The sequence below is a fragment of the Melanostigma gelatinosum genome (assembly GCF_949748355.1).
Source record: "Melanostigma gelatinosum genome assembly, chromosome: 13".
Lineage (NCBI taxonomy): Eukaryota > Metazoa > Chordata > Actinopteri > Perciformes > Zoarcidae > Melanostigma > Melanostigma gelatinosum.
Genome location: NC_136646.1, coordinates 10,455,617 through 10,482,542, shown reverse-complemented (window position 1 = coordinate 10,482,542; position 26,926 = coordinate 10,455,617). Strand labels below are relative to the sequence as shown.

At 45.5% G+C, this 26,926-nt stretch overlaps 2 protein-coding genes across 4 annotated transcripts; both read left to right on the top strand.

Annotated features, from left to right (window-relative positions):
* The first annotated feature begins 281 nt into the window (after positions 1-281).
* On the top strand, positions 282-15,463 carry LOC306786756 (trinucleotide repeat-containing gene 6B protein-like). 3 transcript variants are annotated; one of them, XM_079281602.1, is made up of 22 exons: positions 282-549; positions 1,931-2,018; positions 2,317-2,338; positions 2,681-3,121; positions 3,332-6,253; positions 6,384-6,530; positions 6,747-6,940; positions 7,111-7,173; positions 7,293-7,451; positions 7,667-7,804; positions 9,087-9,281; positions 9,811-9,921; positions 10,015-10,216; positions 10,815-10,967; positions 11,184-11,351; positions 11,485-11,631; positions 11,846-11,938; positions 12,180-12,395; positions 12,653-12,726; positions 13,407-13,546; positions 13,641-14,072; positions 14,204-15,463. In XM_079281602.1, the coding sequence occupies exons 2-22, from the start codon at positions 1,962-1,964 to the stop codon at positions 14,208-14,210; spliced, it is 6,081 nt and encodes a 2,026-aa protein (XP_079137728.1). In that variant the 5' UTR covers positions 282-549; positions 1,931-1,961; the 3' UTR covers positions 14,211-15,463. The 3 variants fall into 3 exon arrangements, with proteins under 3 accessions (XP_079137728.1, XP_079137727.1, XP_079137729.1); XM_079281601.1 differs by having other exon boundaries at positions 13,641-15,463; XM_079281603.1 differs by lacking the exon at positions 9,087-9,281 and having other exon boundaries at positions 13,641-15,463.
* Positions 15,464-17,306: 1,843 nt separating this feature from the next.
* Positions 17,307-26,817, top strand: LOC306786764 (casein kinase I). The gene is made up of 11 exons (XM_079281612.1): positions 17,307-17,479; positions 20,034-20,124; positions 20,452-20,562; positions 20,772-20,920; positions 21,619-21,847; positions 23,010-23,180; positions 23,302-23,450; positions 23,620-23,815; positions 23,962-24,101; positions 24,767-24,834; positions 24,940-26,817. Exons 2-10 carry the CDS (start codon positions 20,049-20,051, stop codon positions 24,797-24,799), a joined length of 1,254 nt encoding a protein of 417 aa, XP_079137738.1. The 5' UTR covers positions 17,307-17,479; positions 20,034-20,048; the 3' UTR covers positions 24,800-24,834; positions 24,940-26,817.
* The last annotated feature ends 109 nt before the right edge of the window (positions 26,818-26,926 follow it).

Here is a 26,926-nt window from a genome sequence, read left to right as displayed (position 1 = left end):
GGCTCATGTAAAAGGCTCATTGTGTTCAATATGCAGCTCAGAGAAGCGGTCAGTTACGGTGTTTTACGCAGGTAATTTATTCACAGACTTGTGAGCAATTTGTATACTTATTGGTGCTCCGCGTGTATGACGTCATGTTTCCAGTGATAAGACGCCCCCTGGTGGGCGGTGTCGGTACTCGCCCCGCTCCTCCTCCCTTCTCTGATCAACAACCAGCCTGGTGATATCATATGCTGGCTAAACCTCCACACAGAAGCAAAATGGCCGATAGTAAACTAACCGATCGTACAGCGTCTGACAGTCATCAAGGGGTTGTGCGTGGTTTGTTTACACCTTGAGAAACTATAGTCGCTCGAAAAGGATAATCGCCTTTCCTCTGTTTTTTCTACGATTAACATTTCGCCTTTCGGTGATGTCATTTCTTATTCAATTTAGCCTTGAAAGCCTCGAAGAACTAGCTCGCTAGGCTAGCCACCTTGCTAGCCTGCTAGCGGTAGGTCTGGAAGAATTTTTGCACAGAAGCACTTTATGTCCTATGTGATTCCCGAGGTGAGTATTCAACGGCATGGGCTTTGGTAGCTTCCATAATGTATGTGCTCGTTAATAACGCTAGTAATTTCCTCCTCTACACCGCCTACAACTATTTTAGAAGAGCTTCGCTTGTTACGCGCTATGCTGAAGAAACGTCACCGAAGTTCGTCGTTTTAATTTGGCCCTGTCGACCGTTACTGCTGATGAACCAGCTAGCTAGCAGTCCGACCAACGACTTGTCAGAAGTGTTGCGTTCCCATTGTGAAGTTACGAATTATAACCGTAAAGTTTTGCAAATGAAATGCACTGTTTTTGACAATAAAGGAGACTACCGTTAGCTAATGTGACGTGCCTGTTGTCGGCAGTCAACTGCGTAACGTTAGAGGTTAGTTTCGTCGCGCGGATACGACAGAGGCTCTGGGACAGTCAGTCCCCTGCTCTTCAGGTCACGACACGGTGCTCACCAGCTGCTTTAGAGTCCACTAGCATTAGCTCGGTCGAGTGAAGCTCTTCTTGTGGTCTCTAGTAGCTGCACAACCATTCCTTGCTGGCCTGTTATTTCCACGACTGTTTCTGCTTCTAACAATTGCCGGGGTTCCCTTACGTTACATAGACTGATTATTAATGGACACGCCAGCTGATTAAATTATAAAGGATACAGTGAAGGGTTAAATCCATTCGTTGTGCAGTTAGCTTCCATTAGCGCAGTGTGAGATGATGCTAATTATGTGCAGCATAGCTAACCGAAACACTGGGCCCAGTCGTATTTACAGCTCTCTGGTATCTGAGATGCCTTTACATTTCCAGATAAAATCGGGTTGTTTTTGTTCAGCCTTCCGTGGTATGTTTTGTTTTTCCACAAAATAAGGCTCACGTGACTTGGGGATGAGTTGTATATTTTCATAATACTGATGTTTACTTTTGGTAGGGTGGGAAGCAAGTGTGAAGTCAGGGAGAGCGTGTCTTCATAACACTGGACAGATCAAGTCACGTAACTTTACTCGTATTAACGCTAGTGTCCTGTGGATCATGCTGCCATTACAGTCTCTACAGTGATGTAGAAGAACTTGACTTTTATAGAGGTGTTTGAGAGTTTGTTTGGTTGCTGCAGGTGTTGTCTGTTAGTGTGAATTGCAATGGTTTGCTGGTTAATGAATTATGCAATGAGAAGCTAGGCTTCCCAGGGCTGTTGTCAAGCTGTCCACCCCTGGTTAACTTTACCGTCCTTACTGCTTTGACTGTGTCGTAGAATACTCGGCAGTGATCTGGTGTAGTATGCATTATCCATTTTCAGTCAAAGTCTGTGTGTGAAAAGGTGTGCTTTAGTGGGGATTAAATTACTTTCAGTGTGCCTTGAGATGTCACATGAATAATTGAATGTGTACATTTCTCTTCACAGACAGGAGAATCAGGAAAGGGAGCAGTAGTTCATGGAAGACAAGAAAAAGAAGAAAGAAGATAAAAAGAAAAGGGAAACTTCTCAGAAGGTAAACATGTTCACCAAAATAATCCACAGCTGACTTTGCCTCTGTGCTTTGCAGATAACCTGGGGGAATTCGTGCTTTCTTATCATTACCAGAATTGTTCTGGTTGAATTGTAATATTTTATTAGGTAGCTTAGATTTTGTCATGTTTGGAAATTGTAAAATTAATAGTCAATGCCATATTCTTAATGTTTGCTAAATAGTGCCTTGCTAGTCAATTTTCTCAGTCGCAGTAGCGAGACTAAAGGCCAGTATGTTCTCTTCTACGTTATATCTGACACACTTATTCTTTCTGTTTTAGGTGCCAGAACAGAAAATCAAAGGTATGTTTTTTTTTGTTTTTTTTTTCCCCTTCATCGTCGGACGTGTCTTCCTTTCATCACTCACTATTCCATATTATCACGTCAGTGGCATGATTTCTATGCCTTGTTGTTAAATATGCTTTAATCAGCAGTACCTTGTTCGAATGACAACTTTAATGTATTGTGATGACCATGGGTTATTCACAATTATGCTCACACTTTAGATGTATTTTCTTAAACTTTTTAAAGCTATAGAGAAGCTTAACGTAGCTGTGGCTCAGAAACATACCCAAACTGTCTTTCTCTTCTCACCGTACTTAAGTCTACCAGTGGTTCACACCTTTTCTTTAAATGTGTTTTTAGTGCCAGAATCAGCCAAGCCCTCCTGTTCCCAGCCGCTCGCCACCCCAGGCTCAGTGTCCCCCAGCCCTGGCCCTGTTGCCCCCTCATCCCCCAGTCCTGCTGCAGCCGGGGTTTCTGCACAAGTTCCTCCTGGTGGCGGGAACAATGCAAAGCAGCGGACTGCTGTGGCCAACGGACAGCCCTCCTCCTCCCCCTCTGGAAGCCAGAGCTCCCAGCAGCAGCGATACATGTCCAGAGAGGTTCCACCAAGATTTCGCTGCCAGCAGGATCAAAAAGTGCTACTGAAGAGGGGCCAGCCGCCGCTGTCCTCCATGCTGCTGGGGGGAGGCGGAGGGGAAGGGGGTGCAGGAGGGGTTGGTGGAGGCAGTGGCTGGGAAGCCGCCCCATCGCTTTCCTCACAAGCAGCAGATGACCCCAATGCAAACACAGCTGGAGGCACAGGTGGGTTAATGTCTTGTAACAAAAACAGATGATCAACTTTGATACGTAGTTCACTGAATGCCGCAGCTACAAACTGCTACAAACTGCATTTTGTCACGCAACCCTGTTGTACAATGACAATAAATGTACCTTAAAACCATGTATGTTTAGAAACGCGACTGTGTCATTAGTTAGTATTGTCAATGACTTCCCTAATTTTTGTCCATATAGATTCCAACCTTGGTTCATCGTCCGCCTCACCGCCCAACTCCTCCTCGTCGTCATTATGTGTTGCTGCTCTGTCGTCTTCTTCTACTACTACTTCAACTTATGCAAATTCCACATGGGGGGCAGGCTCTGGCAGCCAGTCCTCTTCTCAGGGCTGCGGGAAGGTGATTGTTGATGGGACGGACCTGGGAGATTGGCCTAGCATCGTCGGAGGGGCCAAATTGAGTTCTGACCGGGCTGGAGGAGGGGTGCAGGAGCAAGACTGCCCTGGTAACAACAACTACAGTAGTGCCTCATGGGGTGAGAGAAACATCCAGCAGAAGGGAGGAGCAGCAGCAGCAGCAGCAGCAGGAGGAGGAGAAGGAGGAGCAGGGAACATGGACAATCCTTCCTCGCCTCGTTCTTCTCCTCTTTCCTCCTCTTCCTCCCTTAATGAATGTGTTCAGTCGAGTGGTGGTGTGTGGGGCTCTTCCACCCCCTCTCAGGTGGAGGCAGGGCTGGGATCAGCAGCATTTTACAATTCCAAAGTCTCCCGTCTTCTTCCTGGGCCTCAGGAGAGCCCTGTGGGTGGCATCAGCAGCAGCAGCAGCAGTGTCCCTGGTGCCAATTTCAACCCCAACGTGAACCCCTCCGCCTGGCCTGCCCTGGTGCAGGGTGGGACATCATCTCCGGCTAGCGACGGCCTTCCACTACACTCGTCCATTACTTCAGCTTCCTCGTTCTCTGCCAGCACTACGCTCATCACCACTCACTCTCTTTCATCTGTGAATCAAACTGGTCTCCATCAGCAGCACACTGAGGCGGCTGTGGGAGCACGGCGTGGAGAACAGCAGCAGCAGCACTTTGGAAACCTAGGACCAGAGTTGGGTTCAGGCGGGGGAGCAGGACCAAATCAAGAAGGTGGTGGCGATGAGGGGGGCTGTCGGCCGGCCAGTGTTGATGGAGAAGGCAGTGGCAGTCATTCTGGCTCTTCGTCTTCCTCCTCTGCTGCCTCCTCTTCTTGGAGATCCATGCCTCCAGTGTCCTCTGACCTGTGCACGGGTGCCTCACAGGCAGATGGGTGGGGTGGAGGAGGGACTGGAGCTCAGGGGCAGGAAGGGAGCATGTGGGGCTTTGGAGGCCAGGGTGACAAGGCAGGGTGGGGTAGGGGAAATGATGGTAGCTCAAATACCCCAGTGGTATCTCAGGGAGCGTGGGAAGGAGGCAGTACAGAAGCAGAGTGGGGCGGCACAGCGGGAGCTGTAAGTTCGAGTAACTTAGCAATAGGAAGTGGAAGAGGAGATGGGAGCAGCAGCAACAGCAGCAGTAGTGGAGGCAGTGGAGGTATGGGCGGCAGCGTTTTGCAGGACTCTGCCTCACCAAAGTTTGACACTATGACAAAAGCTTGGGACAATCAGAAAGGGATGGAAGGTGGGGACGGGACAGTTGGGGAGTGGGGAGGAGGAGGAGGAGGGCAGGGTGGAGGCACTGCAGGTGGCGCACCTTCGTCCTCTAGCGGAGGAGGGTCCATAGCTGGAAGTGGTGGAGGAGGGAGTGATAATGGATATAAGCAGGAGAGCGCCTCGTCTGTAAACAAAAGTCCCGACCAGACCTCCAATGCTGAGGTGGCCTTACTCGGCATGCTCAATCGATCTGACCTAGACCCCCGGGTTCTCTCTAACACGGGCTGGGGGCAGACCCAGATTCGACAGAATGTGGCCTGGGACCTGGCTACCACAACAGGAGTAAGAAACCGAAATGACAGAAGCACTTCATCTTCCTCTGCATTCTCATCAGCAACCATGAACACTACCACTAGTCGCGGCCCTGGGTACCCATCTAACACCAGTTCAATAACTAATGATCCATCTGTTGGCAGTCACACCACCAACCTGAACTCTGGCCCTGTTACAGCGAGGGATGGCTGGGATGGTGGTACTACACAGTCCACCTGTGGTCCTCACGTGCACGGTAGCACTATAAGGAAGCCAGGAAAGCCAGAAGAAGATATAGAGGGCAACCAGGGCAAGGCAGCTGGAGGCTGGGGTGATCTCCCACCCGAAAACCAGGGCAAAGGATGGGGAACTGAAGAAAAGAAATGGGGTGATCAAAGAGGAAGAGGAGGAGGAGGAGGAGGAAACAACGGAGGAGGAAACTGGAGAGAATTTGGAGAACAGGGTAGTGGGTGGGCAGATGGTCCAGAAGATAAAGGGACAGGGGGATGGAAGGGGACTGGGAGAGGAGAGGCAGGTGGTTGGGGAGGAGACAGGGGACAGAGGGACTCTATACCTGGAGGTGGGTGTGGAGATGGGCGAAGCAGAGGTGGAAGCAACTCTGATGAGAAGGGATCTTCCTGGGGTCATTTGGAGGAAGGGGGAGCTCAGCGAGGAGGTTGGGGAGATGTGGGTGGAGGCAAACCCCACCAGGACTGGGGGAGTTCAAAGCCCCACACAGCAGCAGCAGCACCGATACCAAACAGCCAAGTGGCACCAATGAAAGCCCCAAATCAACAGCAGCACCAATCGCAGGGCCAGCAGCCACAAGGAGGTCCTATTCAAGGAGGGTGGAACAGCCGGTCTAATGTCGGAGGTGGAGGTCCACCATCCAAGAATCAGAACCAAAGCCCGGGCTGGAGCTCCGGCCCAATCCCCCAAATCTCTGGGGGCGGAGGCGACTCCCTGGAGCCCAGTGGCTGGGAAGAACCCTCTCCTCAGTCCATCAGTCGCAAAATGGAAATCGACGATGGCACTTCAGCCTGGGGAGACCCGACCCGCTTCAAAAGCAAGAATGTGAATTTGTGGGACAAAAAGAGTGCTACGCCTGGCCAAAGCCACGGTCAGCAGCCCCCACCAGCAGCACCACCACCATCCATCCAGCAACCACCACCGAGAAGGCAGCAGGGCATGCAGCACAGCAGGGACACAAACCCTGGCAGTGCTACAGTGGGTAAGTAGAAGTTGTACCATTACAAAGAAGTGTGCATTTGGCAAACCACAACCAAACTAGATCAGCATTTGCAGTGTTCATGTCAAGTATTGCACATTTTCTTTATTCTGCCATCAATCTCCATGTCCAGGCATGTGGGAAAGAGGTGCGCAATCTGTGGATAATGGTACGGCTACTTGGGGCCAGTCATCCGAGGCCTCAACAGGTTGGGGGGATCAAGAGGAGCCCGGCAAAGCTTCTGGCTGGGGGAACCCTTCACCCAACTCTGGCAAATCTGGTAAGAAGAGAAACAAACTGTTATTCAAAGTATTGCGATATGAGTTCAGAGTTATTTATGCTCATTGTCTTTTTTTAGACATGGTGCTCAAATCAAGCAACCTTACACATCTCTCAATTTAAAAGTGTTCAGCATTTTCAAAGCACAAGTTAAAAACAGAGGACATCTAGAGAAATGACATGACTACTTCATAACCGTCTGTTTTTGATTTTCCAGCAGGCAACAAATCAATGGAGAGCTGGGGTGGGAAGGGAGAGGCCTCTGTCGCAGCCTCCCGTCACCCCAGCTGGGACGAGGAAGATGATGGCAGCGGAGGGGTCTGGAACAACTCTGTGTCGCAGGGAAACAGCTCCTCCTTCAACTCGGGAGGCTGGGGTCAGACTCACGGAGGAAAGAGAGGCAACATCAAGGTAGGGAAAATAAGAGGTTCAAGGACACACTAGCGTTTGCGTGGCCACTTTGGGTTCGTTGCATCAACACAAAGACCTCATTTTGTTTCGGAACTTTCCTCGATATTGTCATGTGCACTTTTTCAAATTGTTTTTTGCTTGAGGGTAATGTTTGGATTTCTTTCCTAAAGAGTGGAGGAGGGGACAGCTGGATGAATCCAGTGTCGCGACAGTTTTCAAACATGGGTCTTTTGGTAAGATGTTAATTCACTAAAAAAAATGACTGGAAACGGCAAATGTTATGTGTTATTGATGTTTGACGTGGGCACTATGAACGAGTCTGGTCATGACTTTGTTTTTTTTGTTTTTTTAGGGTGATGACCCAAGTCTTGACAAAAAGATGGAAGGAGACAAGAGAGGAATAACTGACTATAACGGAGAGATGCGGAGGGGAGGAAGGGGTGGAGGAGGTTACCGCATGCCTAGTTCCAAAGACATGGGCCCCGTTGAAATGGGGCCCTACGGTGAAAAGGTACGAGACTATTGTGCCAACTAGTGTTTTACAGAACTTCTACTTTCAAAGTTAGCTACCGTTTTGTATTATTTCACCTTTTTATATCAACAAGATCTGCTTTATGGCCGAGTTGTGCCAACTTGAGGACCCGAGTGAAGAAAGCAGTATATGAGAAAACGTATCACTTGTTGCATTACAAATGCATCGGTATGGTTGTTTGCATTGTACTCCAGATGGGTGGCCATGGGGTGTTTGTTGGCAGTGGCGGAGGGATGCCTCAGCCTCGAGGGATGCACCAGCCTGGCATGCATCCAATGAATCCCTCCCAGGGTTTACGTGCTCAAGTGCCTCATCAGTTCCTGTCTGCTCAGGTACGCCGTCTTTGGTCTGTGATGTTTTAGTTATGATTAATGTTGTATTTAGGGGAGAATGAGGGTCTCCTGAGTCCTGCCAATGTTTGCGTCACACAAAGAATAATCTTGGTTGGTTGTGTATAATTGTAACTGCTTCTTGAATATTGCCCATAATGCTGCCTGATCACCTTGTGTTCTGGCTATAAATAACATTTAGCTGTTAGTCAACTTTTAAGAGACCATTAACCCCATTAGGAAGTAACCTACTTCATCATATTCATTCCATGTTTACTGTATATTAACAGTTTATTCTTTTCCAACTTGCCTATGCTGTCTGGCAATTTTACAAAATGTCTGATAAACAAACAGAAAATCACTCACATTAGTTGTCTAATTGTTGTGGCCTTGGACAGTAATGCAGGCCCACACTTGTTGCAACTTGACGCCCAAAATTTAGTTTTAGTTTTTTTTTTCCCCGACATTTTTTGAGAATACAGGAATCACCCCCTGGTTTCATTGAGGGGAGAAAGCTTTTATGTTTGCAAAAGCTAAGAATCACTGGGTTTCGTTCCTCAGACTTTCATTCGGGTGAATTTATATCAGACATACTGAGGCTAAAGGCTCTCACCGGAGAAAAAACTGCAAATCGGAGCAATCAGATATCAGCAACACCGTACGCTCTCGAGCTATAAAAACAAACACAAGGCTGAGCTTTTCCAATGGTAAACATGCATAGTCAATTTTCCAATATTATAAAAAAGTAGGTTCATATCACAATAAGGCCATATAGGGACGTTAGCTAAGAAATCCGACCCATGTTTCACAATGTAGCATATAGTATTCAAAAAGTAGAAAAAGGACATTTTTAAATTGCCTTATAGTGACAATACTAACAACAACATTTAAATCAATGAGAAACAAATATATATATATATATATATATATATATATATATATATATATATATATATATATATATATATATATATATATATATATATATATTTTAAAACAAGAGAAATGTATATTAACATTTCTAATGTACAGAGCCCTCATCTCCACCAAGACTGGACAGTATTGGGGATTCTTTCTTCCTGGTCAATAGTTTTTATCCTATGCACCTGTCAAAGAGACTTTATGGTGTGCAACAGCCTGTTAACTGGGAATTTAAAGTGGTATAGTCATTCATACTCGAGAGTGAATGGAGCTCAGGTGAATGGATTGTCCCCCCGTTTCTCATATTACTCCATCAAGTGTCCGTATCAACAGCCATATACAAAGAAATTCCTGTGACACGCAGGTGCCGGGTCCTATGCTGAAGCAGATGCCCTCTCCTGGTGGCAGTGTGGGTGGAGTGGTTGGAGGTGTCAGTGGTGTCAGTGGTGGCGTTGGAAGTGTCGGAGGGGTTGGTGGAGTGTTCCCTCCTAATCAGATTTCCCCACAGCAGCTCGCAATGCTCAGCAACATTTACCCGCACATGCAGCAGTTCCATCTGGTACGTGACTAAATGTCAGATCAGCTGATTGATGTACTGATCACTTTGAGTTAGATATTTCCTTTTTGTAGAGCTGCAAAGATGAACCATTAGTTTTCAACCGTTGAATCAAACGCCAACTTTTTTTCGATTAATCGCTGCGAGTAATTTTTTCAGAAACAAAAAACTAAATTCTCTAATTCCAGCTTTTAAATGTGATTATTTTCTGGTTGTTTATCAGTAAACTCAATATATTTGAGTGACATTTTTAGGACATCTTGGGCTTTGGGGGAACACTGATCATCATTTTATAGACGAAAGAACTTATCGGTAAATCATGAAAATAATCGTCACATTAATCAAACATTGAACACAATCGTTATTTGCAGCCCTGCGTTGTCTGTTTGGTACAACGGTCGGACTTTCTTTAATCTGTATTGACTATCTTAAAATACATGGCGACTTGTAATAAACTCACCCACAGTGTCTGTATGTGAGCACGAGCCAATGTATTCTTTGTTTACCCCCATTTCTGCCCACCAACCCACAGGCTTGTCAGCTCCTGCTACAACAGCAGCAACAACAGCAGCAGCAGCAACAGCTCCTGCAGAACCAGAGGAAGTTGCCTCAGCCGCTAAGACAACAGCCAGACCCACAGCAGGTGAGCGTGATCATGTTATATAACATACCATCACCAGGACCTCTGCTGCAAAAACTGTACTTAATTTATTTTCTTGGATCTTGTCCGTCTCAGCTGGCGAGGATTATGGCTATTCTGCAGCAGCAGAGGCAGCATCAGCAGGGTGGAGGAGCAACAGGAGGAGGGAGCTCTAAACTGTCCCCCTCTCACCTGGGGGGAGGCCTATCCAAACAGCCCATGGTAGACTCCCTTACACATCCTGGAATGGGGGGGCCCTTATCAGACATTCATGCCAAAACGCAAGGGATGTACTCTGGTGAGTACAACAGGCGGATCGTTTGTGGGTTAAGCTCCACTGGGGATGCAGTCAGCTGTATAAATAAAACCAGTGTACGGTTTGAAGTTTTAATGTTTTCAGTGGTGTTAGTTAGGCTGCCGAAGTAGCATCGCAGAACCTATCTCAGGGTACATGAAGTCAGAAAATCAACAGGGATTTAGGATCAAGTGTGCTTTAGGGAAATAGCATCAGTACCCTGTCGCTGGAGTGTCTGTTTGACTAGGTGAGCCAATAAGAACCTCTACTAATCCATCTGATTCGTGTTAGCTCAGACGTGGGTGGGTTACGATTTCATTCTATTATAAAAATCGAGTAGTTTATGTGACTTATTAGTGTCTTATTGTCTTAAAAAATATATTCTCCCTTGTTTTTACTGGCTCCGGGTAGTAGTGGTAGATCTTCGAAGAATGTCGGAATAGTTTCCTGCAAATATCGAATAATATTTATGCTTTGAAATGCCCATCCCTGTTACCTTTGTAACCTTTTTAACGGACCTTAGGCTTGGTGCAGTCATAGAGATACTTGGGCTGTATTGAACTGAACATTAGCTGAATGTGATGTTTTTTCCTCTTGCCAGGGCTTGCCCCTGGTGGTAACCTGTCGGGGCTGGAGCTCGGTCCCATGATGGGAGGGATGAAGGACACGGGAGGACAGCAATCCCGCTTCAAGTGGATGATGGAGGGACACTCCTCAGCTCCTTCTCCCCCTGACACAGCCCTCCACAAGAATGGTAGGTTAGCAGATGGTAACAGGATTTTTGCAAAGGCAAAGTTCACATTTGGGGAGAGCACATCTCCCGGGTTGTCAATCTGGTCTTAACTGCATTTGTAATCACCTTCACTCACAGTGTATCTGAATGAATCACTGCGACTCAAAGTGATTTGAGGTATATTGAGGTTTGACTTTTCTTTTTTTTTTTTTCCCTCTCCTGTCTGCTCTTCCCAAGGCCCTTTACCCAGTGCTATCAAGGGGAGGGGAGGATCCCCTTATTCCCAGTATGAAATGCTGGGCAGTGATGGTTTGGGGATTCCCCCTCAAGGTTCCGCAGACAACTGGCATCGGACCCCTGGGAGTAAAATGGGGAACAAACCTGCCACATCCAGCTGGCCTCCAGGTGAACATGAATTAGGATTAGAGAAGGAGGAGACTGTAGTAAAATGTGGTGTTTGGTTTAGAAAATAGCAAAACAGCATATCATTTCAATCTATCAGTATAGATTATGTAAGTTTTCTGTTCTCCGATGACAGAGTTCCAGCCCGGTGTACCCTGGAAGGGAATCCAGAGCAGTGGTGACCCAGAGTCTGACCCATACATGACCCCTGGTAGTGTTCTTGGCTCCCCAGGACCCCAGAGCCTCAACGACTCTGACCACCAGTTACTGCGAGACAACATAGGTATCTGACTGAATGTGTCAAATTTTTTTAAGTGAGCATATCTGTTGGTTTTACTTGAAAGCGTGCTCTAGTGCCATTTATCGACTTAAGTCTCAGGGCGAAGGGTTAACAGTTCTCCTCACAGGCTCTATCTGCGGTCCAGCTGTACTCTGGTGGCCTTGTCTTGTTTACCACAGGATGTGTTTCTTTCAGATAACGTTGTAATGTTTTCTAGGGCCAAACCCCTCCCTCAACACCTCGCTGCCTTCACCTGGTGCCTGGCCCTACAGTGCCTCAGACAGCCCCCTCAGCAATGCACACAGCACAGGTATATGTTTGGATTTGATAGATTTTTTTATTTGATACTTTGTTTCCTTTTAACTCTCCTTCTGATCTTATCAGCTCAGTTGTGTCTGCACTATATTTTACTGGTGTACAAGTTGTGCCAATCCCACAAAGAAGTCAAAGGAGTTTGCTGTACTGCGTGCTCTACTCTCCCATTTCTGTTTACCGAAAGTCATTCCTCTTTCCCCCCCCCTCTTTCTCCCACCTCCCCATTTCCTCTTCAGGAAAGTACTCGGAGTACAAGCCCAGCTGGCCCCCAGAGCCCATCGGACAAAACAAGTTATGGAAGACCAATCGCAACAGCTCACAGCTGCCACGCCCCCCTCCTGGCCTAACTAATCAGAAGCAGGCCTCGCCTTCCCCTTGGGGTAGTGGAGGCCCGCGGTTGGCCCGGAGCTGGGGTGGGGGCGGGATTAATCAAGAGTCAAGATTTGGGCCAGGTACTGTTCACAGGGAAAAGATTTTAGATTTTTTTTTTCTTAACCGTTTGTCAACTTATGACTGACCTATATACTGTATAGAGGAAGCTCTTCTTGACAGTGATATGATGACTCAGGTCTTACTAAAGTTTTATGAAACCTCGCAAAAAAGTTTTGTCTTTGTAAATATGGTAATCGTCAGCGCATTCGTTGTGTTTGTCATCGGCTATGACGTCCTTGATAATTGTTTTGTCTCTTCTCTCCTTTTTTCTTCTTAGGCTCAGCTTGGAGCGATGGCGTTGCCTCCAGAAGCAGCAGCTGCTGGTTGCTGCTGAGCAACCTGACCCCTCAGGTAAGGAGTGACAGAGGTTGAAATATGTTTTATATGTTGCCAGCTGTAAATCTGCGGTCTGTAAACTAATATAGTGCCGAAGGGCGAGGAAAAGATCAGATGGGAATGCTGTTCAAGCAATATAGAATTCAAATATTCTCACAATCCTTCACCACAGCAGATTTGTTTATGGCTTAAAAAGTAAATCAGCTGCGCAGACAGATTGCTCGGGGGTTTGAATTCAACAACATTAAACCACTGTGCTCATTCATCTGAATTCCCCTTCAGTCCGTCTTATGCAAATTAGGTGTAATGATGTGTGACCCAGCTGTAATTGGATTGTGAAGCTGGATGAGCCCTTTAATCAATTAGGGATTACACAAACGTCACTTTTGCATGACACTGCTCTGGGAAAACGTAGAAGTTTAGACAAAGTTTTAGTAATATAGTTTATTATTTTTTACAATAATCCATTTACTAACTCGGTGCTCATGTGGACAGGCTTGCACAACTTGTGTATCTCATTGTCAGTGTGACAGGATTACAGACTGATAAAGCCACACTACATTATTAATACACGGCTCTTCATACACAACCAAAGTTGCATAACCTCCTAGATTCCCTGACCTTACCTAATAATTGAGTATGTCACAGCTCTCTCACACACACTCTTTTACACTTAACGTTTTTTTCCCCTGTAGATTGATGGCTCCACGCTGAGGACTATCTGCATGCAGCATGGCCCCCTGCTGACCTTCCACCTTGGCCTAACCCAGGGCAGTGCTCTGATTCGCTACAGCAGCCGACAGGAAGCGGCCAAGGCCCAGGGTGCACTGCACATGTAGGTTAACCTGTAAACCTCACTGATACACACGTACTTACCATGAAAATGCTTCTGTTGATCTAAACGACCGTGTCTTGTCAACCCTTCTTAGGTGTGTTCTGGGCAACACCACAATCCTGGCGGAGTTTGTGAGTGAAGAAGAAGTTGCTCGCTATTTTGCACATTCCCAGGCCGGAGGGGCAGAGGGCGCCAGCTCAGGAGGGTCAGCAGCCGGTGGGACGCAGGGTTCTTCTGGGTCAGGCACGGCTGTGGCCACCAGTGGAGGTGGCTCCCCTGGGAATGAGCGGGCAGCAGCGGGCACAACTTCAGGTGGAAACGGCAATGGTGGTGGTGGAGGAGGGGAAAGTGGAGCAGCGGCTCTAGGTAGTGTGAGGTCCTCAGGCTCTGCCTGGCAGAGTCTCGATGGTACAGGCAGTTCTTCAGAAGCCTCTTCAGCCCAAGGACCGGGGCTGGGGATATTTTCCCAGTGGAGCACCAACGGGGCCGGCGAGGGAGGGGGTGTCGGCGGACTAGACTCTGGGAGGTCTGGGCTCTGGGGGGGCATGACTGCGGGATACCCCAGCAGCAGCAGCCTGTGGGGAGCACCGCAAATGGAGGAAAGGCACCAAATGGACAGCCCTGCCGCATTGTTGCCTGGCGACCTGCTGGGGGGAGGAGCTGATTCTATCTGATGAGCCCCCTCCATTTGTACGTGGAGGTTTGGACACACTGATACAAAATACACTGGGATACATATGTACGTAATATAGCACACACACACACACACACTGACATGGTATGCATATTAATGTAATACACATATACACATGTGCATACATATACATGGTATGCATATTAATGTGCACACACATCAAGCAGAAATGTAAGACATGCTTACACACATTCTCGTGGCCAGACTTAAGCTATTATATAAACAAATGCAGGGACTGTTAGATGTGTATACAGCCTTTTTCCACAGATGAAGATTTCAACTGCTTAGACTTGAAACCTGAAAAAGAATGAAAAGTCAGTTGGTCTCAAAGACTGGATTGCAATGTGCTTAGTAAATAGGGGACTTTTCAACAGATTTACATACACATGCACACACCAAATACAGACAAGCCTTCAGACAGATGGGCACTGTAAACAGCATTACCTTCATCGTATAAGAGAACTTAATACTACTACATGATGTGAGGTTAAAGTGCAGTTTGTATTCACGTCTCCTTCAAAAAAGAAAAAAACGGAGACCGAATCCAAACACATGCAAACAGCTCTGATTGAAAACAGAACTGTATCTTACTGTGTATGTTAAGTTTGTTTTTTTTCCTGTTTGTTTGTATGTATGGTTTAAATTTTTTGAACAGTGAAAATATTGAAAAATGTCATTCTGTTTTCAAAATGCTGACCTCCTACTGTTGTATCTCACGCACTCTTTCTCTGTTATTCTCTCTTGAACATGTTTGTTACTGTTGCAGTGATAAATGTTAAATTGCTGGCAGTTTGAGGCTATGTTGCATTTCTCCATGTGTCGATGCTGTGCGCAGTGTCATACACACTATGGACACGAGTATAATTGAGACCAAGTAAGTGGATTAAACCACCACAGTTTTTGTGTGTGTGTGAATGTGAGGAGAATGTGTGTGTATGCATGTTGCTGCCTGTCATAATGTGGGCAAGGCTGCTTACTCTACAGAAGGTCTATACAAAAATGTTTTTGAGTGCATTCGGTATACTGCTGACTGTGTGTTAAGAAATATTGGCACTAATGCTTTTTTTTCTCTCTCTCATTTGAAGTTGTTTGTTTTTTGTTGTTTTTTAGCATACTTGTCTTTTTTATTGTCCGACCTGCAATAATAAAAAAGAACATTTAATGACACAAAGAGCTGAAGGCATATGCGTTGAGTAAATGGACATGCCAAATCTTATCAAACTGTGGAGTGGGAGGGAGGGGTGGGACGGGTTGTTTACAGATGCAGAGTAAGAGTTACCGTACGTTTTTAATGTTCTGTTGTTGTGTATTCGTTTTAAATTAAGACAGGCTTTAACACTCCTGTTCAGTGTTTTCGTTATGAGATTTTACAAAGGAAAAATTTATTTAAACAAATGAGAACAAGATTAATAAAGATGAAAGTATTGGCTTCTAAATATGTCCTTGTGATAATTATTTTTTGTGTATGAATAGAGGTTTCTGGATAGTGGTTAAAAGTACATGTTTTTGTGTTACCGTCTGTTAAACCAATCCTAGTTAGAAACGTCCGTTCCGTATCGGTACCTCTGCTATAATGCACACGAGAACATGAAGTCCTGCACAGAATATTCACTGTGAAAAACAAATGTTTTGTGCATAATGAGTATGACAAAGAATTTACATCAAGGGAAAGACGGGTCCACAGAAAAACAAGCCAGCGTGTCCATCTGTTGGCCTCATTACAGCCACAAACCAATCCTATTTAACACCTGCGTCGTCCTACAGTAAGCCACTGATGACTTATGAGATGAGTTACCTTTTCTCATGCAGTTATGGGTTTTCAGTGTCTTCAGTGGACATACTGTTGCCAACAAAAACTTTATTATAGTCCACTGGTTTTTTTTCCCCCACAGATTTAAGCCTGGGTTGAAAGAATTTCCTCAACATCATGTGCACCTTTTACAGAGGCACCATTGAGAGCATCCTGACAAACTGCATCACTGTGTGGGGCGGAAGCTGCACTGACTACAACAGGAAAGCCCTGCAGCGCATAGTGAACACAGCTGGAAGGATCATTGGTGCCACACTCCCCTCCCTGCAGGACATATATGACACTCGCCTCATCCGCAAAGTGACCATGATTGTGCGCAACTCCAGCCACCCCTCAGTCTCTTCAGCCTCCTGCCCTCTGGGAGAAGATACCGGAGCCTCCGTGCTCGCACCACCAGACTCTCAAACAGCTTCGTCCACCAGGCTGTTAGGAAGCTGAACTCTCTGAAATCTCTCCCTCCTCTCTTTTAAGACTCCCCATGTCCAACTGCTGCTAAATACAGATTGATAGTTTTTTTTTGTTTTTTTTTCTCTTATTATATTTATTGTCTAAATGTTTTTTAATCTATTGCACTGTATTCACTTCGTATGTTTATGTTGGACTAGAGAGAAACGTCTTTTCAACTCCCCTGTATGTTCAGTACATTGTGGAATTGACAATAAAGCAAACTTTGAACATTACCGTTCTCACATATGTGCAGATAAACATGAACACAATAAACTTCCAGATGTATTTGCCTTAAATTAATTCTGTGATATATTATATATACAATATATTTATATTGTATATATTCCTCTCATATTTATATTGTATATATGTATACAGATGTACAATATTGTATTGTGATATAATACAAATGATATCACTCAGGAGATGTCGGTGTGTGCAGCCCTCCACCTTGAGTGATGGAAATCACCAGGACATATTAAGTATGATTGGTGTTTACCAGCTGATAAACTTCGATTACAGGAAAAACTATTATTTACTGGCATTAAAGCATGATGTGTATGTGTGTCACTGCTCGCATAAAGACAACCAGTACAAACTGATTCACTTTGCAAATTGCATTGTGACTGAAAATGACGTAACATAAATAAACGGGATAATTAGTGAATGGTAACATTTATAGAGGAAGGAGCAGTTAGATGTGACGTTTTCCTTCAATGACAGTGAATGACATCACCGACGTGGTGAACGGGCGCGTTGTTAAGTAACGAGAGGGGGAGACAGAGTGGAGGACGGCCGCCCGTGCTGCTGGAGCTTCTCAGGGACTATCAACAGGGAGTGCAACCGACGACAGAGCTAAGAGCTGGGGGTATGAGAGCCGCCAGAATCCGCGCCCATCCTCCTCAGCCCAGGCCCCTGTCCGACTGACAACCATCGGATCAGAACCTCCACTGAACCAGCTCTCGGACGAACCCAGTATCGGGTGAGTGGTGGGCCGGGGAACCACAGAAACCAAGGGGGAAAAGGGGCCTGATTCGGCTGAATTAGAGTCTCGTATTCACGGCGTACCGAAGGAGGGGGGAGGGGGCGAGTAGGAGGGATGGCTATCTAAACAAGCTAGTCCAGCACATTAATGGGTGCGGTTGTAAGTGTGATCCAAATGTGGCGAAGTATGATATAACGTTACCATACACATATACGGCTTCATTTAATGTCAAACATGATAATGGTGCAGTAACGTTACGTATCACGGTTCGGCTAACGTATTTCCACTTGCTTCCTCTTAGCAGCTAACAGCGGATAAACGCAACATTAAATACCCTCGGTTGGTATGTTTACTAACGTAACTCGCCGAGCCTGAAAATTATACCAAAGTGTTTTTAAAAAGTCAAAGCTGTTATTAGCTTTATGTTTATGAAATGTTAACGTTCGCTGATATCAGTTCTAGCGTTGTATCGTCAGATCATAACTGACATGAAGGAGCAACGTTGTCTGACATCTTCCATTACCGTTATTAAGTATTATACTGTAACTTTGTTTATTGTTAAAGCATTCAGTGTCAAGTTGGTAACACACCAGCTGATTGTAGAGTGACAGCTGCCCGTAGCAGTGCTCTGTTTTTCACGTGACTGTGAAGCGTTGGGTCTCTGCTACTTCTTTACTCTTTTTCTTTTTAGTCGCTTTCGTGTATGGCACTTTCTACGTAAGTGGATCTGACTGATTACACGTAAAGAACCGCTAAATTACATCACACCTGGGATTCAGGTGATTCATACGGATAGCTGGTTTAACCACAGTCCACTGTCCTGTGTAGACCCTTACTACCGTAATAACACGGTGCGTTATCAGGTGCAACGTGCTTCACATCACACAGGCCAATATTTTCTCCACCTCGCTTCTAAGTTCTCACTAAGCATGCCATTGCAACACCAAGTTGTCCCGTGCTCAGGTTTTTAGAGTAAGCGAGTGACGACCACATGTACGCAATCTTTAATATGCTGTGAGGCACTGTGCGGTTTAACATTGTGTGTCACCATTCCAGTACCAAGCAATTAATCAATTGGCACTTACTGTGCAGCCCTGTGATTAATGTTGCGCCCTTAATCGGGGTCCATGGCTACAGCACGTGAGACACCCTCTTGGTGTCATGAAACTCAACCCTTTTTATTAACCCAAATCTATCTTCCTCATCACATCAACGATGGCAGGTTGTCCTCTCATCAGCCAGAGTTGACCAGGTCTAGGCCATCTTGCAATATGTTGGTTCAGTTGATGTTTTTTTTTTTTTTACTTGCAAGGGCTGTGCAATGCAGTTTGATCCTCTTTCAAACAAGTCTCAGATGATCCAAGATACAATTACCAAGTCAGCAATCGTCATCGTTTTGAAGTAGTTTTAGAACAGAGCTGGTGTCTGCAGTGCTTACAATCAAGCAAAGTAACGTCTGGGATAATTTATGTTGGGACAAAGGAGGCTCTGGATGAAAGCAGACGGAATGCAATGGACTGATCCTGCAGAATTGATGACTCTTCCTCTGCTAGCTTGATTTGGCACGTCCACAAAACTGAGGTTTCTGAGACTGCTTTGTTTCGCCATTTCTGAGTTGGTGTGAGACTGTTTCTGTCAGGGATGAGGATTGAGGCAGGAATCTGTAACAATGTTATCTTCCATTTTAGGACTTGGGAATATATCGATATATGTTTATATATGTATGTATATAAAGTTAGCTATACGTTTATGTTATTTGAAGATGCAGCCGTGCTGAATCTGGAACGAGAGGTCTCCGTTGCCATAAAGGGTTCAGTTTGTTTACATCGTGTTCCCAAATTGGTGGTTGAGGAAGCACATCTCTTTGATAAAAGAAGCTCTGCGTCGATACGTTCTCCGCAGCACTTTGCTGTCTGAAGTTGGTCGCGCGGAGCTGTCTGAGGGCCTTGACACAGACAGAGCCAGCCAGCGCTCCGCGGCCACTCGTGCCTTCTCTCCCTTGGCAGTGCTCGTACAGAACAGTGGAGAGCTTAGTCTTGCTTTTGCAGTGGCTGCACAATGTGGCGTGGTAGAGAGCGTACTAAATAAATGATGATCCTGCTCAAGCGTCACGTGCAGGTCAGCCCAGAAGACGCACTTCATTTCCTCATGTGTGCCAAGTTTTAGCACTCATGCAGCAGTTGCATTTGTTCCAAGTTGCAACCGGCATTTCTATTCAGCCCTCGGTTCTGCTGTCTTTCTTTCTCCTACCTTCCCTGCTTTATGCTGATCTCACTGCAACCACCTCCCCCTCCCAGCGGACATATAAATCTAATCGTGTTGTGTGTGGAGGTTTCTGGAGGCCAGACAGCTGTTAGCTGATCAGCTAGCCCTGCCCAGGCTACATTCTCACACAAACACGAGGTCAGTGTGTCTGGCCGGCTCATCCTGTGAGCAGCTGACTGACTCTTGATGATATCTTCACTCTATCACAGTGCTCGCAGATGAGCGAGCACTGTGTCATGTGTCCTGAGCCTTCTTCTAATCCTCTCCCTTTGTCTGTTGGTGACAGTGACAACTCGCAAACATGGAGCTGAGAGTGGGGAACAAGTACCGGCTCGGACGAAAGATAGGGAGTGGCTCCTTTGGCGACATTTACCTTGGTAAGTTGTTTTTGTGTTTGAATGCCATGTCCAACCTTTCACGTGTCTCTTACCTGTTAAGGGTCTTTCCACAGTCGTTTCTGGACAGTCTCTCTTCTCATACTGTAACTTTAATTCATCTTAACTTATCTTGGCACCAAACATGATTTTCCTTCATATTCATCCATCATTTGCCTGGTGCTGGCACAATTGCAATGGCTCTTACAGCTGTAGTTCAATTCAAGTGTCAAACTGTCCACATTATGATAATAACGATAATATTAGTGCAAGAACAAGCTCACCACATTGTGACAACACTGATAGTTGGACCTTTGTGTGTCTCCTCAGGTGCCAACATTGCCACCGGTGAGGAGGTAGCCATCAAGCTGGAATGTGTGAAGACCAAACACCCACAGTTGCACATTGAAAGCAAGTTCTACAAGATGATGCAAGGAGGAGGTAAAGAGGCAATGCTGCTTTGACAGGCTTGGCAAGATTGTTTTCAAGCATTCCTTATCAAATGTCATTTTTTTTCATCTTTTCAAATTATTGTAATCTCAATCCATGCTGTATTTGATCCAAATAATGGCGAGTAAAATACTATAAGCTGCAGGTGTGCCAGACTGCCAGTAAAACAGGTGCTGACTGTGTGTGTGTGTGTATTCTAGTGGGTATTCCATCGATAAAGTGGTGTGGTGCCGAGGGAGACTACAACGTGATGGTTATGGAGCTGCTTGGTCCCAGTCTGGAGGACCTGTTCAACTTCTGCTCCCGGAAGTTCAGCCTAAAGACTGTCCTGCTTTTGGCAGACCAGATGGTATGACACAACCCCTCATGTTAACTCACGGGCATTAGAATTAGAACAGTTTCACAACCCCCCCCCCCCCCCCCCCCTCCTCAGTGACGGTCCCACTGTGTGAAACACTTCTGTTTACGAGTAGAACGCAGAGACGTACTATTTATAATCCCATTAGGTTATGTGCATGCCCTACTTTAATTTTATTTATTCTCTCTCGCTCTCTCCTAATGCTTCTTTGAAGATTGTAGATGTTTGGTCTCCACTACTGTTGTGCAGCCAGTGTACTCCATAATTCTGGCCTCCTCTTCTTAGACTGTGCTGACCTATATGTTTCATTTCATACGTGGCTTGTTCAAACGCAACTCCTCTCACCTTTTTGTTCTAACTGCAGCCAGGTTGCTGTGTCAGTCCTCCATAAGGGCGTTTGACTCTCCACTTATAGCCTGGGGTCATCACCTGCCCTTGTCCTGCCTTCATATATCCTGCTGACCTCCTTTTATGTCCTTAGTTTGCTCAATGTATTGATGTGTTGAGTGCACCTACAACTGTTTTTTTTTAAACACAAGGACAGTGCTGGTTTGACAGCATTAGACATTGTTGCCGTGTATTCATGCCACCGTGAAGCTGCCCAATACATCCTTTACTGTGAACCAAAGTGTTTTCCGTTTTGTGCTGCAGAACCTGACCTCTTTGTCTCGCCTCGTTTTTTTTTTTAGATAAGTCGCATCGAGTACATCCACTCCAAGAATTTCATCCATCGTGACGTCAAGCCGGACAATTTCCTAATGGGGCTCGGCAAGAAGGGTAACCTGGTGTACATCATTGACTTTGGCCTGGCCAAAAAGTACCGCGATGCCCGCACACACCAGCACATCCCTTACAGGGAGAACAAGAACCTGACTGGCACAGCGCGCTACGCCTCCATCAACACACATCTGGGAATTGGTAAGATACATTTGGAGCATATTGAAATGGTGCTGCAGTTTGTTTTTGACTGCCTGGCCCTGTTAGTCACCACACGCGTGATGTCGGGCAGCTCTGTTGTAGACTCATGTGGTGACGGTTTCTAGAAAGCCCTGTTAGAGCTGTTGTTTGTTTACATTCTGAAAGTATGGATAATCCCGACTAAAGCAAACAGAAAGGCAGCAAGATACAATGTCAGTCAAAATGGGAAGAACATATGGAACAAACAGGATGCTACTTCACTACCTTATGATTCACATTGTATGGATAGGAGCGTTCCGCTTACAACACTCGTGCTTAATCAGGGTCACACCCTCGCTCTACTTTGACAGCTGCCTCCATACACCATGTTAAATGTAATTCATCATCACTTTGGCTTACTGGAGATATCGCCCTCTACATGACATGCATCACTAGCCTGGAGGTGTAATGCACTGGACTACGTGCCACATTCTCCCTGTAGTTTTTGGAATCGGTCATTCCACTCAAATCCCATTGACTTTTTACATCTGGAATTCTTAGTGGTAGCTCTACATACCCATTCCCTCTCGTCCTTCCACTTTCTCCCCGTGGACGTGCCTCCTCTGTGTGCCGTCTTTTAGTTTATACACCCTCTATCAGATCATCCAGGGGATGTGAAGGAAGGGGGCTCATGTGAGAGCGAAAGAAGGAAATGCGGTCTGGGATGGAAAACAGCTGTTGTCATTTCAGTGCAGTGCAGAGCATTTTTATTATATGTCCAACCATCTAAACACTTGTTATAGTTTACTAGCTGAACAGCTGCAGCCCCAACAAGTAACATATCTGTGTATTTTGATAACGTTGACTTTTCAAAAGTATGCATTGAAATGTGGAACTTAATCAACTCATCAATGGCTGTAAGTGCTTCAGTGTTCAGGAATGTATTTAGTTTGCTTTCAAGTGTTGTGTGAATAACAGGCTTCACAAGTTCCTCTCTCAGAAGTGCCACTATAAGCTGTGACTGTGACTTGTTGTAATTCCTCAAAGCCACAGCTGATCGACGAGACAGCAGTTTATTGAATAACTTTAAATAGCACCTTGGCAAATGATCCTTTGTTGTAGCACTGAGCTGACCTCCCTCTGTTTCTCACTCTTGCGTGCACTCTCCCGCTGTTGTTAACAGAGCAGTCCAGACGTGACGACCTGGAGTCTCTCGGCTACGTCCTCATGTACTTCAACCTGGGCTCCCTCCCCTGGCAGGGCCTCAAGGCCGCTACCAAGAGGCAGAAGTATGAACGAATCAGTGAGAAGAAAATGTCCACACCCATCGAGGTTCTTTGCAAAGGATACCCTTGTAAGTGAGATTTCTGTGGTGCCTCTGTATTTGGGGCAGCAGACACATTTTTCCTTGCCGTTATAGTGTTGCGTGTATTCTAAGTTTCTACGCGTTGTTTTGCTTATTTATTCTCCTACAGCCGAGTTCTCCACATACCTGAATTTTTGCCGTTCCCTCCGTTTTGATGACAAGCCGGACTACTCTTACCTACGACAGCTCTTCAGGAATCTGTTCCACCGCCAGGGTTTCTCCTATGACTATGTCTTTGACTGGAACATGCTCAAATTTGTAAGTTCCCCATAACGTTTTTCTCACTGAAGTATTGATGTTGCCATTTAGCCCTTTCATCACAGTGCTCAAAAACCTCACTTCCAAAAAGCTTGCAACATAACTCTGCCGATTCAAAGTTACATTTTGATAAAGGAAACGTTTTAACGTGGCTGATCTCTTCTATCAGGGTGCGAGTCGAACAGCTGAGGATGGGGATCGGGAGAGGAGGCCGGGAGATGAGAGGGATGAGCGGATCGGAGGAGCCCCGAGGGGGCCCGCATCGCGGGGCCTGCCCCCGGGTCCCATCCCTGCAGCTGCCAACAGAGTCAGGAACGGGCCAGAGCAGGCCATCTCCAACCCCGCCTCACGGGTCCAGCAGTCTGGTGAGTTTTCTGCTGAATTGCCTCGATTAGTCTGAAACTCCTGCTGTCCGTCTTAACAGAACAATGCCATGCTGACGCCGCAATCGTTTTCCTCTTGAATATCTGCATCACATGTGGTCAGTTCACAATTTCATGCATCCTTTCAGGGAACACGTCGCCTCGCGCGATTTCTCGCGCAGAGAGGGAGAGGAAGGTCAGCATGCGGCTCCACCGCGGGGCTCCTGCCAACGTCTCGTCTTCCGACCTCACGGCCCGTCATGACCAATCCAGAATTTCCACATCACAGGTGAGAAAAGCACACTGTCTGCTCCTTTTGGTCGGCAATGTAACACACTTCAATATAATATAATAGTGAACGGAACGATCATCCAGCCCTTCTTCCACCCGCAATTTATTTATACCAAGTAAGATGGGGATAAAATAATAGGAACTCTTCGCGCAATAAAATCCTAATTAATAAACCGGCAAACTAAAGCCTCAAAGTACCCTGGAGCTGAGTCAGCACTTCTTTGACACGGTTTAAAAAAAACACACTTAACAAATGTAGTACTTGTAGCATGGCTGACCTTTCATACGGTGCACTACTTGAGTATTTTTAAACAAACACATATTTGTTGCGTTGACTCTGTGCTCCAGCGGATGACTTTTGAAACCAGAATCAACTCCACAAGTTTTATGGTCAAGGACTTTTAACTTTGATAACACTGTTCTAAAACAGTCTGTCGCACTTATAGTCATGTACTGAAGATGTCATGTGAAATCAATTCGCAAAGTTGTCGCAACAAGTGTTGTCGTTTGCCGACAGTCCACATCGTGGCTAAATGTGTCCTGGGAACTGTCCATTTGTAGCTGCATGTATGGTTCTGTGTGCTGTTTCCTCGGTTAGGAGATGGACCTGGTTCCACTGCTGCTAATTCCTCCTCTGAGTCTTCATTCTGTCTGTTCTTGCAGGTCAGCGTGCCGTTTGAGCACATGGGGAAGTAGACTTCTTTGGCTCTGCATGCACATGAAACTGACAGGTGAGGTCTTATTTCACTCATTCATTCCCGTACTGACTGCAGAAATACAGCACGTACCAATACATCGCCCTCTCTAATAACTTCTCGCTCCTCTTGTCGTTGCAGGGCTGCAAGGTATATTCATCGCGCCGATTTTATTATTTTTTCCTTTTTGTTTTTACCTTGTCTTATGAAAAAGATGAGTGCCAATGGACACATGGATCTTTGGCAAAGGACAGTGAATCTTTTAAAGGATCCAGGAGAGTACGTGGCGGTATCCAACATGCACTCTGTCATGAACCCTTTTTTTTGCTGGACCGTGGACCACCACGATACAAAAGGCAAACGACTGACAGTCCTACACCATTTTTACTCCACGGTTGCTCACACCTGCGCCACTCCTCAAAACATTTCCCTCAGTACCTTCTGTCAGACACATGTGAAGAGCAGTCGGCATCAACGAAGCGAAAAGGTATCCGGGACGTGCGCATGTTTCTCGTCAAAAGGTCAACTTTAGTGATTGATATAGGCTTAGTAAAGATTTGTCTTTTTCAGTTCAACACAGTGAAAAACAACTTTTCAGTGTCTGTCACCTTCTTATCTTTCATGAGGATATCTTAAATTGGAGCTTGTTATGAGTTTCCTTCCTTTTTGCTTTTATTTTTTGGAGAGAAATAACAGCTGAAAGATGGGACAAATAGGGAGGGGCAGGTGGGAGGGTCGTGGGCAAAAAGAACGGTAGCTGTGAAAAGGATGAGTAAGTGACGTTTTAGCTGTCGTAGAGTAACATTTCTGGTGAAGTAGCAATTGGTGCTTGCTTGCCCTTCATCCACCTTGTGATGATTTACTGTCCCTCAAACCCCCCCCCCCCCCTTACTTTGCCTGCTTTTACTTGCGTGTTTTCTTTGGTTTTAATGTGAGTGGGTAAGGTGAAGAATGACCATAGATGTTGCAAAGACGCACTCCAAGTCTTGAGGGAAGCGCCTCAGGAAATTCTCCGTGTATTTGACCAGAGACCACAGCTGCCCGTTTTGGCTAACGAATAGTGGCTGCAATTTTTATGATAGCTCTAAATGTTACCTTTTTTTAAATTTTCTTTTTTTTAAATTCCTTTTGCAAGTGGAGGTCCGAGGGGAGTGGCAGGCTGTGTTGGGGGTGACTCTTACGGGGATGGGACATCCAATTCTTTTTTTTCTTTTTTTTTAATGTTTACTTCACTGTAAATATTTTTTTATTTTGATGTAAAGCCAAAATGTAGTTTTGTTTTAAGGCGTAAAGTAGAAAAATGCATACTCATGACATAAATTGGGGCTGGGTTCAGAATTTTAGGTATTTAAAGGACTAAATTGTGGAATATGCTACTGTTGCTTTGCCAGCTGGGTCAACCATTGTGTGTGTTTGTGAGAGCGAGAGTGATAGAGTGAATCCCTGCTAATGATACAATACTCCATTTTGTCTTAGTATGCATATTGTTTTATCCCCCTTCTTTGCTATTTATGTTAAACTATATTTTATTTGTCTGACTTAAATTTCTGTCCTTCGTTCTGCAATTGTTGTTTCATTTCATCTTCCTGCATTTTAGAAGTAGTGTTCAAGGTTCACTTTTTGCCTGTCCCTTTTTGTTCTTCTGTTCTTACACGTCTAAAGGTTGTCCACCTCATATAATACATAGGGCTTTTAATATTCCTTCCGCACAATGATATGCTAAGTTTGATGTCACCTTTTTTTGGATTTTAATCTCCAGCAACCTTGAAGTCACTCAAAAGGTAAAAATAACATGCAATTGCAGGGATGTGTAAATAGCGGTGTACTGTGTGTAATTACCTTTGTACGGGCCACCATGACCCAGTGGCATTGTAACTGTTTCGGTTGGGAATGGTAGTAAAGAGGTTGAGTTGATGGAGATTTCACTTTATGTATTGTGTACTGATATCTTGTACAGTTCTTTAACACTTTATTTACAACAGTATTTGTGTATATTTTATAAAGTAATAAAAATGAATAACGTCGCTCACAACTTTATTTTATTTGCTGACCTTTTTTCTTACTGCTGCGTAACTACAACGTGCAGTCCAAGACTCGGAAAAATCTGAATCGTGACCACGCATGCGCC